The following is a 16,544-nucleotide window of genomic DNA, read 5'->3' as shown; positions in this document are numbered from 1 at the left end:
GTAGTTTATGTATTTGGCTATTTAGGCACTGTTCCTCACTTCCTCGACTCTATCTTCATTTCCCATTTCACGATATAAATGTAGATGCCTGGGCCATGTGGCCTTCCTGAAGCCACACTGTATGGTCTCCATGCACGAAAGGAACTAGAAATTAAAGAGGGTTGTTTATTTATTTATTAATTAATAAAAGCTTCATATTAGGAAAACTCAACAGGAAACAAACCCTGCTCTTTTGCAAAAGTATTACCTTTGTGTATTTATAGGAAACTCCTGATGTTCTTCTGCAGCAGTTCGTTATCTTGGTTATTACGATTTCCCTAAAGAAAAGGAAGAACACTGCATTAAGGAGACTGTACCCCCCTTACCAGCCTTCACTTTTCTTCACCACCAACAAATAGCAATTCACCAAGCCAGCTGCAAGCTACTGCACAAGGACACTTGACCCCAAAACACTCCAGTTATCAAAATTCAGTCCATGACAATGTGCATCTTTGCCCTTCCCACAGCTTCAGGGTGAGGGCTCTGAAACACCTCTGGCCTTTCTGTCTAAGGAGGGAAAAAAAAACCCAAAACCCAAACTTGCCTGGAAAGCAGATAATCAAGCAGGACTCGCACTTCTCCCTTGCTACCATTGTGTGGTTCCACCCTGACACCATAAAAGGAGAGGGATATCAAATACTAACTATCTTGTCACATTGTTTTAGCCTCCTTAATTAGCAGTTGCCCACAATAGAGACCATCTTAGTTCGAATGTGTACTCCAGCCCTCTGCATGGACCTTCAGACAGTAATTGGGAATTTGGAAAAAAACAGTGGTCCCACAGTTGACAGTGAGAAACAGAACTTGAATCGCTGGAGTTCAGTTTCCCTTTCACCCAGGAAACCAAGTCCTACCAAAGAAACTTCTAACGTTTCCCAGTCATTTCTTACCGCCTCTCTTTCTTGTAGAACAGCAAGATTATGAGGCATGCAGTGAGAACAACCAGGAGGACACTCAGCACAGCACCAACAGCCTGACTTCTCCTTGAAAGGCCTTTATGTACTTGGGCCTCCTGATCAGTCTGGTGCTCATTGTTTCCTGTATCACTGGTTGATCTAATAACATAAATTGGGAAGAAAAGGATGATTAAGATCTGTTGACCAGTTGCAGCAATCTGGATTAGAAACAAAAGGTTCAAAGAGATTAAACACGCCACGCAATCCTGTCAGTCCTGCCCAACAGCTGTAAGAACTCAACTCAGGGGATTTTGTTCTATATAAAAAACACTGAGAAAATAAAAGCATGCATACTGTGTCTACATCCTGGTCAGATGCATCCAACAGTGCATAAAACAAGCTGCCAAGCCACTCTCCATGACATTTGAAAAGTCACGGCAGTCAGGTGTAGTGCCTAGTGATGGCCATTTTTAAAAAGGGTAGGAAGGAGGACCCTGGGAACTACCAACCTGTGAGCCTCACCTCTGTGCCTGGGAAGATCATGGAACAGACCCTCCTAGAAGGTATGCTGAGGCACATGGAGACAGGGAGGTGATTCGAGACACCCAGCATGGCTTTACTAGGGGCAAGTCCTGCTAGTAGCTTTCTACAATGGAGTAACTGCATCAGTGGACAAGGGAAGAGTTACAGATGTCACCTATCTGGATTTCTGCAAGGCCTTTGACACGGTCCCCCACAACACCCATCTCTCTAAGTTGGAGAGATACAGATTTGATGGGTGGACTACTCAGTGGGTAAGGAATTGGCCGACTGGTTGTATCCAGAGGGTGATGGTCAGTGGCTCCAGGTCCAGATGGAAGATGGTGACAAGTGGTGTTCCTCAAGGGTCTGTGCTAGGGCCAGTGCTGTTTAATATCTTTATTAATGATATTGACAGTGGGATTGAGTGCACCCTCAGCAAGCTTGCTGATGACCCCACGCTGAGTGGTGAGGTTAATGTGCCAGAGGGACAGGATACCATCCAGAGCAATCCATCCATCTCTGTTTCCCATGCAAAACACGCATCTCCAGGCCCTGATCAACTCAGCAAACTTATTTAGTGGTCATGTGCCAAACACTGCACACAAGAAGCACAATTCCATCTACCTGGGGGTCTGCTTTTTTTAGCTTTTCATTTTTTTCCCAATCACATGAACAAAGGCAAAAAAAGCCTTTAGCTGAGAAGGGCTGACAAGAGCTGCTTTCAGAAAGTGGTTCACTACTCACAATGGACACACAGCAGACGTGTACCAGGTAAATAAATACTGGCAATCTGCTGTCTCATGGAGGAATTCAGGGATGCCTTCCTTTGCTTGTTGACTGCAGTGGAAGAAGATGGTTGAAGACACAAACTTTGATTTATCTTTACCGCATCTGGAGTCTGATGAAAATATGACATCCAAGTCATCATCTACAAAGAGAAGAAAACCTTATAGTTTACAACTTCCTCTATTAACACCAGACCCTGGAAAGTTATGGATTTGTTGTGCAGTAACAACTTATACTTTGCAGTATCTGCCAGTAAGCTTAATTTTATGTAGCTGATCCCATCATCTGCTATGAAAAGTGGGCTAAGCTCTTCACAAGAAAAAGCAGCTAGATAAAGGAGACCATTGCTCATGCAGCAGAAACACAGAGGAAAACAGGAGACCAAGTGTTTTATCTTGGATTGCTTCTGTCACAGACTTACATCAAGCATTAAGCCCAAACTCTATTAAGGCCACATCTGCAACTGAGCTTACACCATAAGAAAAAAGCCCCAACCTAAATTCTGCTGGGCAGACTCTGGATACCTCTACAGAAAACGATGAGCACAGATGTTGTGAAACAAAACCCATTTCCTGATGAAGCAACTCACAGGGAGTATCGAGCAATTCTGGCCACGGAGCAAGTACTTACCATCAACATAGTATTTAGCTTTAGTGGCAGAACCAATCCTCCGGAAGCGGCGCTCGTTAGTTTTAACCTGGCAGATGTTGGCACCAGAGCATTCTGGGAAGCTCGTGTTCCTTATGCCAGAAAGCTGGATTTCGTAGATGTATTTATCACTGTTCGTCCGTATGTCCCCAGAAGCTGTGTACAACCTGGGGGAACACAGAGCGAGTCTATCCTGAAGTCTAAACTCACGGATTTAGGTTATTCCCAAGACATAAGACCAGAAACAGTAGCAGCTGCTACTACTGGCTGATTCCAGAGTAAGTTGTGACTGATTCAGCAACCAGAAAAGAAGTCAGACCGAGGAAGGCTTCTTCCCTGAGCTTTACAAGTGAGGATTATCTTTAGCAGAATTTTTTGCAAGGCCACAAAAAGCAAGCTTTTCTGGCTGTAGTGCCCTCAACAGGTGTACGAGCATGTAAATACCTCCGAAGGACGACAGTAAACTGGAGGCAGAAGCATGGTTCAGCAGCTCACACACAAGCTAGCCTACTGACCATGAGAACTGTACTGTGTGCTCTGCAGCTGCAGCAAATAGCATAGTTTAACTGTCTTCTCCAGAAGGGTAACTAGCTCTACTCTAAGTGCCACCTAAATACTACTGACAATTGCATCCTTTCACACTGCTGGGCCAAGTGAGAACACTCTGAGATTCACAGATACTTGCTCTAGCCACCTGCTTGAAGGCTGAGCCAGCTCAAATATGACTTGCCTTTAGTCTCATGTTATAGCAAGTTTTCATTTTGTCCTGTCTTCCTCTTCTCCTCCATCCAGCCCTGTTTGATGGCATCATTTTGTTTTTTCTCTACGTTTGTGATGCCATCACCACATTTGCAGAGCAGGTTTATTCACAACAGTTCTGCTCAGGTACCCCAACCCTGCATGCTAGTGATTTGTGCCCCACAAGCAGGGTTTAATCTTCCCATAAAGCTAGTACGGACAAACTTGCTTCTGTAACACCAGCACTGAATATCTTCTGGACCTGAGTTACCTGCAATGTGTAGTGCAGTCAGTGTAGAACAGAACATTAAGAGTTGGAAGGGACCTTGAAAGATCATCTAGTCCAACTCCCCTGCCAGTAACTACTGATATGCCCCTCCCTCTCCTGAGTTCAGTCATGCTTGACCTCCAGAGCTGTCCTTCCTCACTTCTAAGGCTTCTGAAACACAGGTTCCTATTTCCATATGGATCCCATAAGCAGGAAAAAAGGTGCTACTTAAAAAGCCAAGCACTCAAGGTGGAACACGCCCTCCTCCCCCCCAATCAAGTTCTCTGGCACAGAATGAATGCCTACACACTACAGACACCAGCCATAACCCCCAATAAGGAGATCTAACACCAACCCATGTGCGTGATTTCTATGCGTCAGGAGTACAGCTGGAGACCCTCAAAGCTACAAGCCCTGCTGTGAGCAGCACTGTTAATCAGGCCTTGCACCACTCACCCATACAGGGTGAATTCAGTGCTTTCTCCGCTCAACAGCTCAAAACTGTTAAGGCAACACATAACATTCTCACCAAGCTCCCTTTTCTTAAAGTACTGCTCCAAAGGACTATGGTGGCGTGGGTTTTGTAGGTTGTTGGGCTGATTTTCTTTGTTCTGGATTGTTCGGGGGGGAGAGGGAAGGGGGAGAATATATATATATATTTTTCTTTTTACTTACTTGTAATAAACATCCCCTAAAGAGAAGTTTTTCCCCGTTGCAGGATTAATAACTGTTCCGTTCACCACCTCCACTTCTTGCTGCTTCACAGCACAAGCTGCACGTGTGTCCCAAGTGATGTAGTAAGCACAGTTTTCTTCATCAATCCTATCAAACAACAGACAGAACTGATGATTCCAGGAAACAGTAGCAAGTATTTTGAGAAAGGGCTAACACACAGCTGCTAACCCAAGTGTGTGAATGTCCCGCCTGATCATTATTCCAAGAGTAACCTAAAACAGTCAAGTAGTACTGAAAAAAAACCCCAAAACCCAACACAACACAACAGTTCAAGAGCTGCACTGCAGTTTTCTGCAGTTCCAAGACCTAAAAAGACCTGGCTGCATTTGAACTCCTTACTACAAATAGTTCCAGAAATCATACAGTTTATCAGAAGGTTTTGAGAAACTATTTTAGCTGACAAATGTGTCAGGCTGCTCTTGACAGGCTTAACACACTGCACATTATTTAACTAAGACAAAGAATATAAATGAGTCAGAATTTTCTGCCTGGTTCTTTGACTTGTACAGAGCATTTTGCTCAGTCTCCCCATTTCACAAACAGTATACAGTTAAGCGAAACAAGACTGAGCAAGGAGCCACCAAGCTGTCTTGGTATTTGTGAACATGCAAATATGCCTCACTTTGGACAGGTTCTAGTTAAAAAAATCTGTATTGAGGCAACAATAAACCACATTTTATTAGCTCAAGTCACTAAGCTACAGTAAGTGTTCTCTACTGAACAGATTTTGATCAAAGAGTGGTTGTACTACAATTGACATTGAGAACAACAGCATTTCAGCCATTGTCAGATCTAGTTTGGAAGTAGAATGCTTAAGTTTTTGCCCAGAAATTTTAAGACAAAAATGGATACAACTGTTTATGGAAGTGAACACGTGCAAGAACTCCAGAAGATCCATATTTTGTAAGTACAGACCAAGGATTATTTTAGGGACTGTCCAACAGAATGGACAGTCACTTCCTGAGACTTAAGAGTTTCCTAGAGAGGTACAAAGGAATAAACCATGAAGACTGGTGGTGTGTGAATTTGTTACTCACCTCTGCAGCACAGGCATGCCAACTGTTTTTGCACACTTCAGTTCTATAATAGTTGTTACTTTCTTGTTTTTCCTACATTCCTGCCCACTGGAGTAAGTAATATACACTGTATCACCTAGAAGAGAAAATGGTGACACTCAAGGTTTTGTAATGAGCTGGCAGAAATTCCCTTTGCTCATTTCCCAAACTTCATGGCTTTAGATTAACTTATAGGATTACTTTTTATTATGTTTTTCCCCCTGCATAGACTATGTATCAATTACAGCAATTCAGTAATCTGAGACCTTCCCACTGATGACCTTTCCACTTATTAAAGATAATAAATCACTCCTCAAAAACACCTTTGCATTTACATCATGCAGTGTGTTTAGGTCACCAGTATGGCCACAGTGAACTTTTACATTTAAGTTGTAATTTTTTTAACTTAACAGTAAATTAAGATAGCCATTTCTAAATGAACCAGGCAATAAACACATGCAATACATCCCTTTTATTTTGTAGATAGATGGAAAATTTCTCTCAATTTCACAAACTCATCAGCAATTTAAAAAATATTTACACTAAAAAATTTCGATTTTTTTAAAATTCCCTTTGTTAAGAGTGGAGTCAACTAATCATCTTTCACATGCTCCTTATACTGAAAAAATCAGTGGACACAGAACAAGTTTTTCAAAATGGGATGAACAAAAACAATTCCCCCCTCCCAACACTTATAAGACAACAGGGTGGTTGAGGTTGGAAGGGACCTCCTGAGGTCATTTGGTGAAAGCCCCTTGCTCAAGCAGGGTCATCTGAAACTGGCTGCCCAGGACCATATCCAGACAGCTGTTGAGTATCTCCATGTTAGGAGACTCCACAACCTCACTGGGCAACTTGCACCAGTTCTCAGTCACCTTCACTGTAAAAAATAACCAGTGTTTCTTGATGTTCAGATGGGTGATTTACTACTTACAGCGTTAATGACAACACTTTATCTGCTTCAATGCTTTCTCATGGTTTAAACACCACTTTTAAAGTTTGACTAGTAGCATTTACTGGGTTTGCTTATGAAGATTCACTGGTAAAGATATTTCAAATAAAGGTTTCACCATAATTTAAGAACCACTGGTGGTGAGGTTTAACCCTCTCTATCTCTCTACAGGAACAAAAGCAACTCTACCTGTCACATTCAGCTTCTGTGTATGAACAAGGCCAAGAACTTGAACATCTCCATTGTTGCTTTTCCTGCAAATACTGGCTCTTTCAGGGCAGCCTGTGGGTCCCTCATGTACCCTCTGACAGAGATTCACATAGTACCTATAGAAAACATAGTAGACAAAAATTCTTAAAAATTAATTTAGGCAAAAGTAAAAAGGGAGATATAAACTTTAGAATCCTCATGGGAAGCTAGCAAGGTTGAACAGAGTAAAATACTCTCATTAGCAGACACAATAAAGTATGTACTGAGGGTTAGCAGATTACTTCATCATTCTCAAGTAAATGACTCTCTGCAAAAAAAATTGATCATTTACCAGATTAGTTCACTAGCTGGCTTTGACCTAGGTCAAAACTAGAAATTGGAACTGAGTCAAGAAATGACCAAAAGTTTTTTCAGCTGTAAAGGTTATAGTCCTATCCAAAATTCAGCCTCTCTTCAGAGCTATACCAGTTAAATCCTATTGCAACAGAGGAACAGAGGCGGTGAATTCAGCTGTTTTGTTACCCCACAGTTTACCATAAATTTAGAATTAGATGTTCTCATCCCCACCAGTTCATTTTTGTTAGCTAGCTGGAGATGGGGAGAGGCTGGAGGGATTGATGACTTCCTGCCATTCATCTTTTTCTCTACATTGATACTTAGAGGAATGAGGGCAGAAAACCCTACTAAAACCTGAGACAAAGTTACTTGGTTGAGTCAAAAAACAGCAACTAAGTCATAAAGATTTTTGTTTGACATGATCAAGAATTTTAAAAAAGGATTTAAACTAATCAATAAGCTTGTTACAGTAGCAGTTTAACTAGAAAGCCTTTCAAAAGCTTCTAGTTAGACCTATTCATCCTTTAAATGGGTTACGGATAGAGGGAAGGGGTGAGAATGAAGACAGAAATTATTCACTGTCTTCAGATAGAATAGGCTCCTTTCTGGTTTTTTGTCTATATGCAGTGTTGTGTTTTGACAGTTTGAAGACACTGTCAGCAATTTAAAAAGAATCAGAATAGGGACCAAACAGAAGTACTGTGCTATGTTACAAATTCAGCTGTGTGATAAGCAAGCTGCTCCCTGGGAGCTGCTCATTACTCACGAGTTGCCATTGTGGAAAAAGATCCATGATCCTGTCAGGGAAGAGAGCATTCTCAAGTCGTAAGTTCTGTGTTTTTGGACAAATTTGCATTCCATCTTCTTGGGAGGACAAACAGCCTGAGTCTTCCATTCAAATGTCACAGCACAGCCAAGAGTTTCACTCAGAAGGTACGGTCTCCCAACACCAGCATTTTCATCACAAGTGAAGATAATGGTAGATTCCCTTTTTGCAGTTGCTGTAGGGGGAAGGTTGGGACAAAAATGAAAAAAAAATACATGCCTGAAAACCTCTCACAAAGTATGGGGTTTAGTGTAGCAATTTTGTGGTATCAAAAGTTTTTATCAATTATTGTTACAGATAGCAAAGACACAAATGCTTTACACAGCAATTTTATCCCTAGGTTAGCTTCCATACTTTTCAGAAAGCATTATTCCTTCCAAAATGACCAATGTCCTCAAAGCAGAGTCACCTCCCTGTATTAGCTCAGCTCCTTGAACATGAAGTATACAAAAGTTCTTACCATTGCCACAGAATCCCCACTTTCCATCTCCCTGGTAGTTTTCAGTTGTAGCACACCACGGCCTGTTCTTTTCTTCTGTAATACATTCCTTGTAGGTCTTCCCTTTGTACGTGAAAGGGAACACACAAAGCTCTCCCTCTTCAGTCGCTGAGAAGGAAAGAAACATCCTCTTAACATGCAGTAGAACAGCAGGCACATCCATACACAAGACCACATCCAAAGCCTGTATTTCAGTACTAAAGAATAGTCGCAGGCAGAGGCAGACAACAGGCATGCTGAAACACTGTGCTTAAACCCAACTAGAAAACTAGGATGCAGTGTCTGATTAGCTCTGATCATCCCTACAGAAAAGCTGCATTCTCTCACTTCCAGGAGAGATGTGTTGATGTTGCAGATTAACATCATGCGATTGAACAAAATGACGTTTCTATTAGTGCATGTAAAATCCACATTGCTTCACTCCTGATGCAACAAAACATTGTATTTTAAGGGTAAAAAAAGGCTGACAAGCTTTTTACATAAAAAATGGGTCTGCTTCAGTCTCACCTGGAGGGCAGCGGTCACCTCCTGTGTACTGCAAGACAACTGTTTCATCCTGGTGACTATAGTCCATCTTCATTTCCTCTACACTTCCAAACGATGACACACCACTTTCAGATATCAGACACACTGCCCCACCTTTGCATTTTCCCTGGGGCCAGTCTGCTGCCTTACTGCATACACCAACATGGTAGCTGTTGGCTCCAGAAAATACCTGTGTGGACATTCAAAAGCATCAGAAACAAGGCTGCCTCAGAGCCTGCCTACAGTCAACACCTACCAAGAACCACCCAAGTGCTTTATAAAGGAAGCTTCATGCAATTGCTTGCATAGTGCAGGAGGAAAATAAGGCATTACCTCAAATGATCTTCCAGAAAGGCTGGTCAGGTTAAATGTATAGTGTAGCTGTTCATCAGTCACAGAGCAGCCCAAAGTTTTCACTTTATCAGGACACACCACTGGAGTTTCCCACTCGAACACAAAACTGCAGTCAAGTTTCCTTATCATCTTTGGCTTGCCCTGGTACCAAAGAACACAGCAAGATACATTAGGTTTCTTTTTTAGAGAACTTGTTCTTCTTTTTGCATTTTCCTCCCACTTCAACAGTTAACCTCAGTTAATAGGACAAAACACCATGCCTCCATATTACCACAAGCAGCAAAACAAGTGCTGTACAAGTGAAGTACATTCTACTTAGCTCTAGAAAACAACCAGAGCAGTAGATGACGTACAGAAACTTTCTTATTATTTAGGGTCACGATTTTGATGTTCAATTTCATTGCAAGCCGCAACAAAAATGTGAGATCTGTGTTTCTTCATGGTAGAGAACATTAAGAAAGTTCACTGAGTTAAGATTTAGACAGGATGCCATTTCCTTTGCCAGATTTTAAATAAAAATATGAGTTTGGCCTGTGAAATATTCAGAGCTGCCTAGAGTTCGAGCTCATGCCCCATGTTGATGGAAAAAATCTCTGCTGAGTATCTTCAACAAGCTCTAGTTTGTCAAACATTGTACCTACCTAAGTGTTTCTCTACAGTTTGTTAAAGCATTTAAAAAGATTCATGAAGTGTTAGATTCATGCCACCACGCAAGCTTAATTTAATGTTCAGGTACCAACCTCAAATAAAGAGATAAGTGCCTAGATGCTAATTTTTTAAGTATGATTACAAAAAGGGTTATAACACAGGAAAATAATTTCACTATAATAACCTTGCAGTTACATTAGTTCCTGTGTTAGCTTGTGGTACAAGTACAAGGTTTTGGACCTAGACAAGGTGCAATACAGCATTAAGTTTAACGCCAGCAATCAGTTTTCGCTACATTACTTCAGTGGAATCTGATCCTTGAAACCATGAGAACCTGTTATTCTCAAGCCTAAAGTTCACGCACTCCATGAAATTTTGCCTGGTTAAGAATGCAAATACTAACTATATCCCTTGTTGAGCCAAGTCCACCCTCACAGGCTAGAAACAAATCCTCGATTTCATTTTAAACAAAGCTAACACTAGTTACTACTCACTTCCCATTGTGCTCCAGTATCAACAGAAGTTTAATAGATGTCTTACCAGACTAGTTCCTTGGCTGCAGTGAAATACAATAAGAGAAGTATAGTTCAATTTGTTGTTTATCTGACAAGGAGTTGTGCTGTTGTAAGTGATGTAAACTTCATTTACTGCCTCATTTAACCTGGGAGGTTCAGTAACACGACCAATATCCTACACAAGCAAAAATATGCATTAAGAGACACATGGGACACAACTAGATTTCAGATCATCCTAAAGATTCATCTGTTTGGTTTACATGGGAGCACAACTAGTGCATTTTTGGAAACCACATTCTGTACTCAAAGAACAGTTGTCTTATTTCAACACAAGTTGAGCAGCTCAAAACACAATTTGATTGTGCTTGACAAAAGCCAGGGAGATTCTACATCTTACAGGGAGATTCTTCTTTAAATCACTGTGTCAAAATACTGACACGTCTCTTAAAATAACATAGTATTAGCAATGGAGTAAGGTCCCTAGATCAACATGGAAGTTCATGGAAACAATCTCAACTTTTCATATGAGTCTTCTATAAACAAGACCATATCCTACTTTATATCACAACAGAATGTCATGGGACCAAGCATGCCATTCCTGTGCCACAGAATGGCAGACTAAGGGGCACCATAAAGGTGTCTTTATTTGGCACACAGCACTGCATGAAAAAAAAATTCCCTGTGGTAATTTTTCACATTTGTCAGAGTACAGAATCTTCTGATGCCCAGAATAACCACTGGGGTTCAGAACAGGAAAACACTACTTCGTAGGGGAAAAGGGATGAAAGGGAATTCTGCAGCATAGATTTTAGTTTCATATTCCCTTTGCCAAGTATCTAGTTCACGTCAAGCCTCTAGGCAGGGACACAGTTTTAAACGAGCAGGGAAACGCACATTTCAGTGACTGCAGGCACAGTACTTACTATTGGTGATCCACTAACAGGAACCATGCAAACAGCTGCTCCAGGTGGGCAGCTGACATCTTGGATGGGATTGAGGGGCTCACAAATGTTAATGTAGAAGTCTGGAGAAACATCTGTGATATCTTCATCCACAAATGCCTCATAATACCCAGTGCGATGGATCAGAGGAGACAGGTCAATAACAGAACTGCCATTCAATACTGAGCACTTCACCTACAAGAAAGTATGTTTTAATCCTGTTAATCTTTTATTACTTGCTTTGATTAATTGACAAATATCCTGTCCTTCACAGGCCTGGCTGCATTTAAGAGTTTGAAATTTGATTTAAGTAAATCAGCTTTTGTCACTATTTTTTGTTGTCTGTAGCTACTAAGCACCCACAAGCTGCATATGAAAAACCTCAGTCATTCCAATGTTCTTATGGAATCGAGTCCATATCAGAATACCAAGATGTAAAGCTCTGGCATGCATACTCCAGCATACAGAGTCGCTGTGTCTTCCTAATATCAGTAGATCCTACAGTTCCATCCTCTCCCCATTTTCCATACGTCACTGGACCACCTCTAATAAGCAAACTTGGTTATGACAACATAAAGTTGGTGTATTGCAAGTTGACAGCTTGAGCACTGTGTTGTGTTTCCTGGGAACCTAATCTTATGCATTCCTGAAGTACATAAGCTTGCTGACAACCTGCCTGTAACTTGGGAAGTCTGTTCTTGTTTAAATATTAGATAAGGAACACCAAAATTACCACTTAGTTTCAGGACAAATAATCACTGTTGCTACCCAGCTATCACCACAGTGAACTAGCTAGGGTCAACTAGCTAGGATACACTGCCAAGTGTGACCAGAAATGCACAAATGATCACTAAATAGAGATATTTGGTTTGAAATGTTTTTAGGCAGCGCTGATTTATATTGCAGCATGGTACATTCTACTGAAGAAGATACCAGAACCAAAAGAGGGAGAGGACACGTGACTGCTCCTGTCAGGGAAAGAAAAACTAGAAAAATGCTTTTCCTAAATAGAAGCAGGAGCTATGCTAGTATCGAGGCTGTGATGAGGAGGAAAAACAACTTGTCACAGAGAACGATGGTCACACTAGAAGTAACTGAGTCAGTGAAAAGAATTATTAGGTATCCACAAAGTTTACCATATAGCTCATTTAGCCTTCTACTCCCATAGCTGGATTTTACTCTGGGCGCCCACTGACTACTGGTAACAATTTAACTAGCTAAAATTAACTGAAGTTTAGCTCCAAGTATTGTCTGGAACACCACTTCTTCGAGAGTTGACCAAATCACGTTGCTACAGCAGGCATTATACAGTAGAGGCAGATCCTAAATTCATGCTATCAAGGTTTATCAGTTTTTGCAATGAGTAAACCAACCATACACTTATCTGGCCTCTAGTCACTTGCTTAAGAACAAAGATGCAAACATCCCTATGCACAGAGATGATACCCATCCCTCAAATCAACCTAAGCTCTGTTGGGTTGTTGCACTGGAGGATCTTAACCATCACTGCCCAAGAAGATGACCTATAGCTTCCATTTGAGCTGTACAGAAAAGCAGCTAAGCAGGTTCCACAGAGGGGTTATCCTGAAGCGTTAAAGTTTTAACTTGGCTCACCATGCAGACCAGGAGTTTGCCAAGTATTGTTCATCACTGCTAAAAAAATCAGTAGAAAAAGTATTTGAGAACTGCTATATGAACTTGGGTTCTGTACTACAAGGAAAGACCTTTCCCCTGAAGGAATTTAACACATACACTGCTATTATACCTAACACCCCATTCCTCCACCCCCACCAAATTTAGTCCCACAAGTGCCTCCCATAAAAGTAATTCTTACCTCTTCCTCACAAGCCAAGGAAGTATGCCAAGAGAAGTAACTAGTGCATGTCTGCACATCAAAAGACAGAAAAACAGGCCAGCTGTCACCTCCTACATCAGACTTGCATACAAAGCTAAAATAGCTTTTATGTTTCAGTTCAGGGTCTGCAGGGCAAGGATCTCCACCTTCATAGACAAGCTTTAACACTTGATCTTCATACGTTAAAGTTTTACTTGGTTTTCCAGCGTTAATTGGTTTTGAACCACCAGTGATGCAGACAGCTAAAGTAAAAAAAGAAATCAAGAAAAACAGATCAAGTCTGATGCAAAGTGCCATTCTGAAGGGCAGTTACAACACGAACAGCATTAAACTGAGCTGAACTGCATTGAAACTAAGACCAAATATTGTCTTTAATATTCCATTAACCAACAGAACGTGCTGCAGATACATATGTTTAAGCAAACACAGTGTTTGGTTACCACTTCTCTGAAAACCATTAGATTAATATGAAACGTCAGCCAAACAACATATTATTTTATTAAGATACCTCTTAAAAACTCAATCAATCCAATATTTTTTAACTACACAAAGATAATCTTTAATTCATAAGTGATACTCCTATTTTAGCATTTAAGATGCTTAAATATTCTCTCATATTTGCTTTGACAGAAAAGCTAGCAATTCAATCTGCTAGTAAGCAGCTTAAAATGGAAGTTAACATCTACTGATATTTCAGAAGCACCCAAAGCAGAAAAGAAAGTTAGCGAGAGGGGTGGTGAGGGTTTGAAGTACAGGCACAAGGCTTGGTGCAGACACGTTACAGCAATGCATTGCCATACAGCTATTTTTGTGTTCAGCTCACTTGAGCTGGAAGTTTGTGAAAAGGAGGAAGTTAAAACAGCCAAGAGGTGCAGTAGGAGCATCTACACCTCTGCCCTCATGTCCAAAAGTATACCCACCCATTTGGAACTAAAGGGATTGGACTGGAAGTGAGCCCATGGAAGTTTAGCAATGGAGTCAATAGGAATTCACAGCTTCATTTCCTAAAACTTGTTTTAGGATCTTTTTCCTAGCCAATTCAGCCACACAGGTGTTCTCTTCACACCTTCCACATTTGCATTAAAACCCACCCCTTGCGTTTTAATGTAAACTTGAACACAAGTATCTCCTTTGGGCAGTCTATAGTCAGGAACTACAGTATCAGAGAGGATAATATGCTTACCAGCTCCAGTACCACATGAACTTTTAACTTCAGCACAAACGTTCATCTCAATTTTCCTGTTGTGTGAATCGATGATGGTATAGCCAGACTCTCGCTTTAGCGATGTCAAGTCAAAGAGGTGACCTGTAGGCAGATCAGAGAATAATTTGATCTTTTTTTTTCCACATTCAAAATCAAGGTATTTCTTAGTATTAAAAGCTTTCAGGAACTTAATTAGGTAGGAAGGTCAACCAGCTTCTACTTTCCTGCAAACTTAGAAATGCAAGCAATTACTAATGCATATTAATAATCAGAGGTAAACTCAGATCTATAGACGACTTATGTTCCAAGGGACATTGCAGTACCTTACAAAATATTTCTACCCACCAATAAGCTTGTTATTGACTATCCAGAGCATGAGTCACATTGCCCTTTTGCAGTGAAGTCGTTACAGAACACAAAGGCAGCAGTGCCACTTCCAGCAGGCCTCTTCCACAGACAGAATCCTGAGCCCCCCTCCTTACCTGTGGCAGGGTTGGTTACCCGGCAGTCATTCTGCACGCTGCTTTTGAGAGGACACGCTGCCGCAGTGAACCACAAGAAGGTGTATTCACAATCTTCAATGGCCGCTATAATTTCCGGCTTCGATTCCTAAACATGAAACAGCAAAGAAAATGACATCTGTACTCTAAGATTTCATGCCATGGGGTTATCCCTGAAGCTCAACTCAAACACCAGTCCTGGGACTTAACAGAGCATCACGGCCCGATGCATTATCCCAAGGACAGGGTACTGAACTGTGACTATCTCAAATACACAACAGCACAGAGTCATTATCAGGAGCAATAAAATTGATGAGAAGAGAGCTAAAGGCAGCCTAGCTGGGCAAGAGAAAATCCAAAAAGGTGAGAGTAAGACATCTTGCCCCACAGAAGAGTACTTAATGGCAAGGCATATGGATGTGCAAGAGTTAAGAACTACACACACAATAGCACTATTTACCACTTGAAACACCTTCCAACCTGCAATGCATTGATCTGCAAGGTACAAACGGACAATCTGAAGCTATTACAGATGATAAAATCTGTGCTTGCAGATTGTACAAAGAGTATCTGAAGTACAAGCACTTATAAGCCAGTCTGCTTACAAGACTGAGAGCCACCCAACTACAGGTGAGAAGGGAATGGATAAGAACTGCCCACCATTCTCCATACACATACAGCAGTATGATCAACTTATAAAAACATAAAATCCACTTACAATTTTGCTTTCATCACACTTGAGACGCAATATTGTTGTTTTCTTGCGAATTTTATCTGGACACTGGTCCCCATTAATGTATTTCAGAACAGCAATACTATTTTCCCATCGGGGACCTTCTGCCACTTCCCCAAGACTTGTGCACTTTGTACCTTCCATGAGGGAGGCAGCAGCATCTGAAGGACAGGAACCTGTACAGATGTACGAAAACTATTACTCCAAACGTTATTAAGGCTTACTTGCCTGGAATAAAAACTTCCATAGAGAAAATTCTGAAGTTAACATCTCACACAAAAAGATTATTTTAATCTTTGAGAGCTATAGCAGAGTTTGGATAACGGTGGAAGAGCTAGACTGCTGAAGTTATAAAGAGAAGATAAGAGCTGCTAGTGAATCTCATCTGTCAAGCAGATGGAAATCAGGACCACCATCTACCCATCCATCTGGTACTGAAATTACACCACAGCTCCATATACTCCTGCTACTAACAACCAGCAGTACTGTCCTGTCACTTTCTCCCCTAGCTACAAGGAGAATACAATACATCTTTATTTGCTCTTACCTGCAGCACCATAAGGTACTAATGGCCTGCAGATATTTATATAGTATTTCTGTGCAGAAGCAACCAGAGTAATTGCCTCCCAATTCTCTCTGTGCCGTGTCAGAGATGAAAGGTCATAGAAGTTTCCTTCATCATCCCTGCAAGACAGACAAAGGATTCAAATTAAGAAACAATTTTTAAAAATCAAGTAATTCTAAGTTACAGTTCTTAAG

The 16,544-nt window shown here is 41.1% G+C and overlaps 1 protein-coding gene across 1 annotated transcript in view; it reads right to left on the bottom strand.

Moving 5' to 3' along the window:
* Nucleotides 1–16,544, bottom strand: part of IGF2R (insulin like growth factor 2 receptor) — a gene marked incomplete at its 5' end in the record, with an annotated part of 57,803 nt that overhangs the window by 1,847 nt on the left and 39,412 nt on the right. Inside the window, 18 exons of the mRNA XM_084262492.1 lie at nucleotides 248–317; nucleotides 930–1,094; nucleotides 2,202–2,385; nucleotides 2,874–3,058; nucleotides 4,573–4,719; nucleotides 5,670–5,784; nucleotides 6,829–6,965; nucleotides 7,952–8,186; nucleotides 8,472–8,618; nucleotides 9,018–9,225; nucleotides 9,369–9,530; nucleotides 10,578–10,727; nucleotides 11,476–11,688; nucleotides 13,328–13,590; nucleotides 14,532–14,654; nucleotides 15,035–15,161; nucleotides 15,771–15,961; nucleotides 16,333–16,469. Of these exons, the coding sequence (XP_084118618.1) occupies nucleotides 248–317; nucleotides 930–1,094; nucleotides 2,202–2,385; nucleotides 2,874–3,058; nucleotides 4,573–4,719; nucleotides 5,670–5,784; nucleotides 6,829–6,965; nucleotides 7,952–8,186; nucleotides 8,472–8,618; nucleotides 9,018–9,225; nucleotides 9,369–9,530; nucleotides 10,578–10,727; nucleotides 11,476–11,688; nucleotides 13,328–13,590; nucleotides 14,532–14,654; nucleotides 15,035–15,161; nucleotides 15,771–15,961; nucleotides 16,333–16,469 (2,959 nt within the window). The remainder of the gene's footprint in view (nucleotides 1–247; nucleotides 318–929; nucleotides 1,095–2,201; nucleotides 2,386–2,873; nucleotides 3,059–4,572; nucleotides 4,720–5,669; nucleotides 5,785–6,828; nucleotides 6,966–7,951; nucleotides 8,187–8,471; nucleotides 8,619–9,017; nucleotides 9,226–9,368; nucleotides 9,531–10,577; nucleotides 10,728–11,475; nucleotides 11,689–13,327; nucleotides 13,591–14,531; nucleotides 14,655–15,034; nucleotides 15,162–15,770; nucleotides 15,962–16,332; nucleotides 16,470–16,544) is intronic.

Source organism: Gallinula chloropus (assembly GCF_964237585.1).
Source record: "Gallinula chloropus genome assembly, chromosome: 3".
Classification (NCBI taxonomy): Eukaryota; Metazoa; Chordata; class Aves; order Gruiformes; family Rallidae; genus Gallinula; species Gallinula chloropus.
This window is presented reverse-complemented; position numbering and strand designations above follow the sequence as displayed.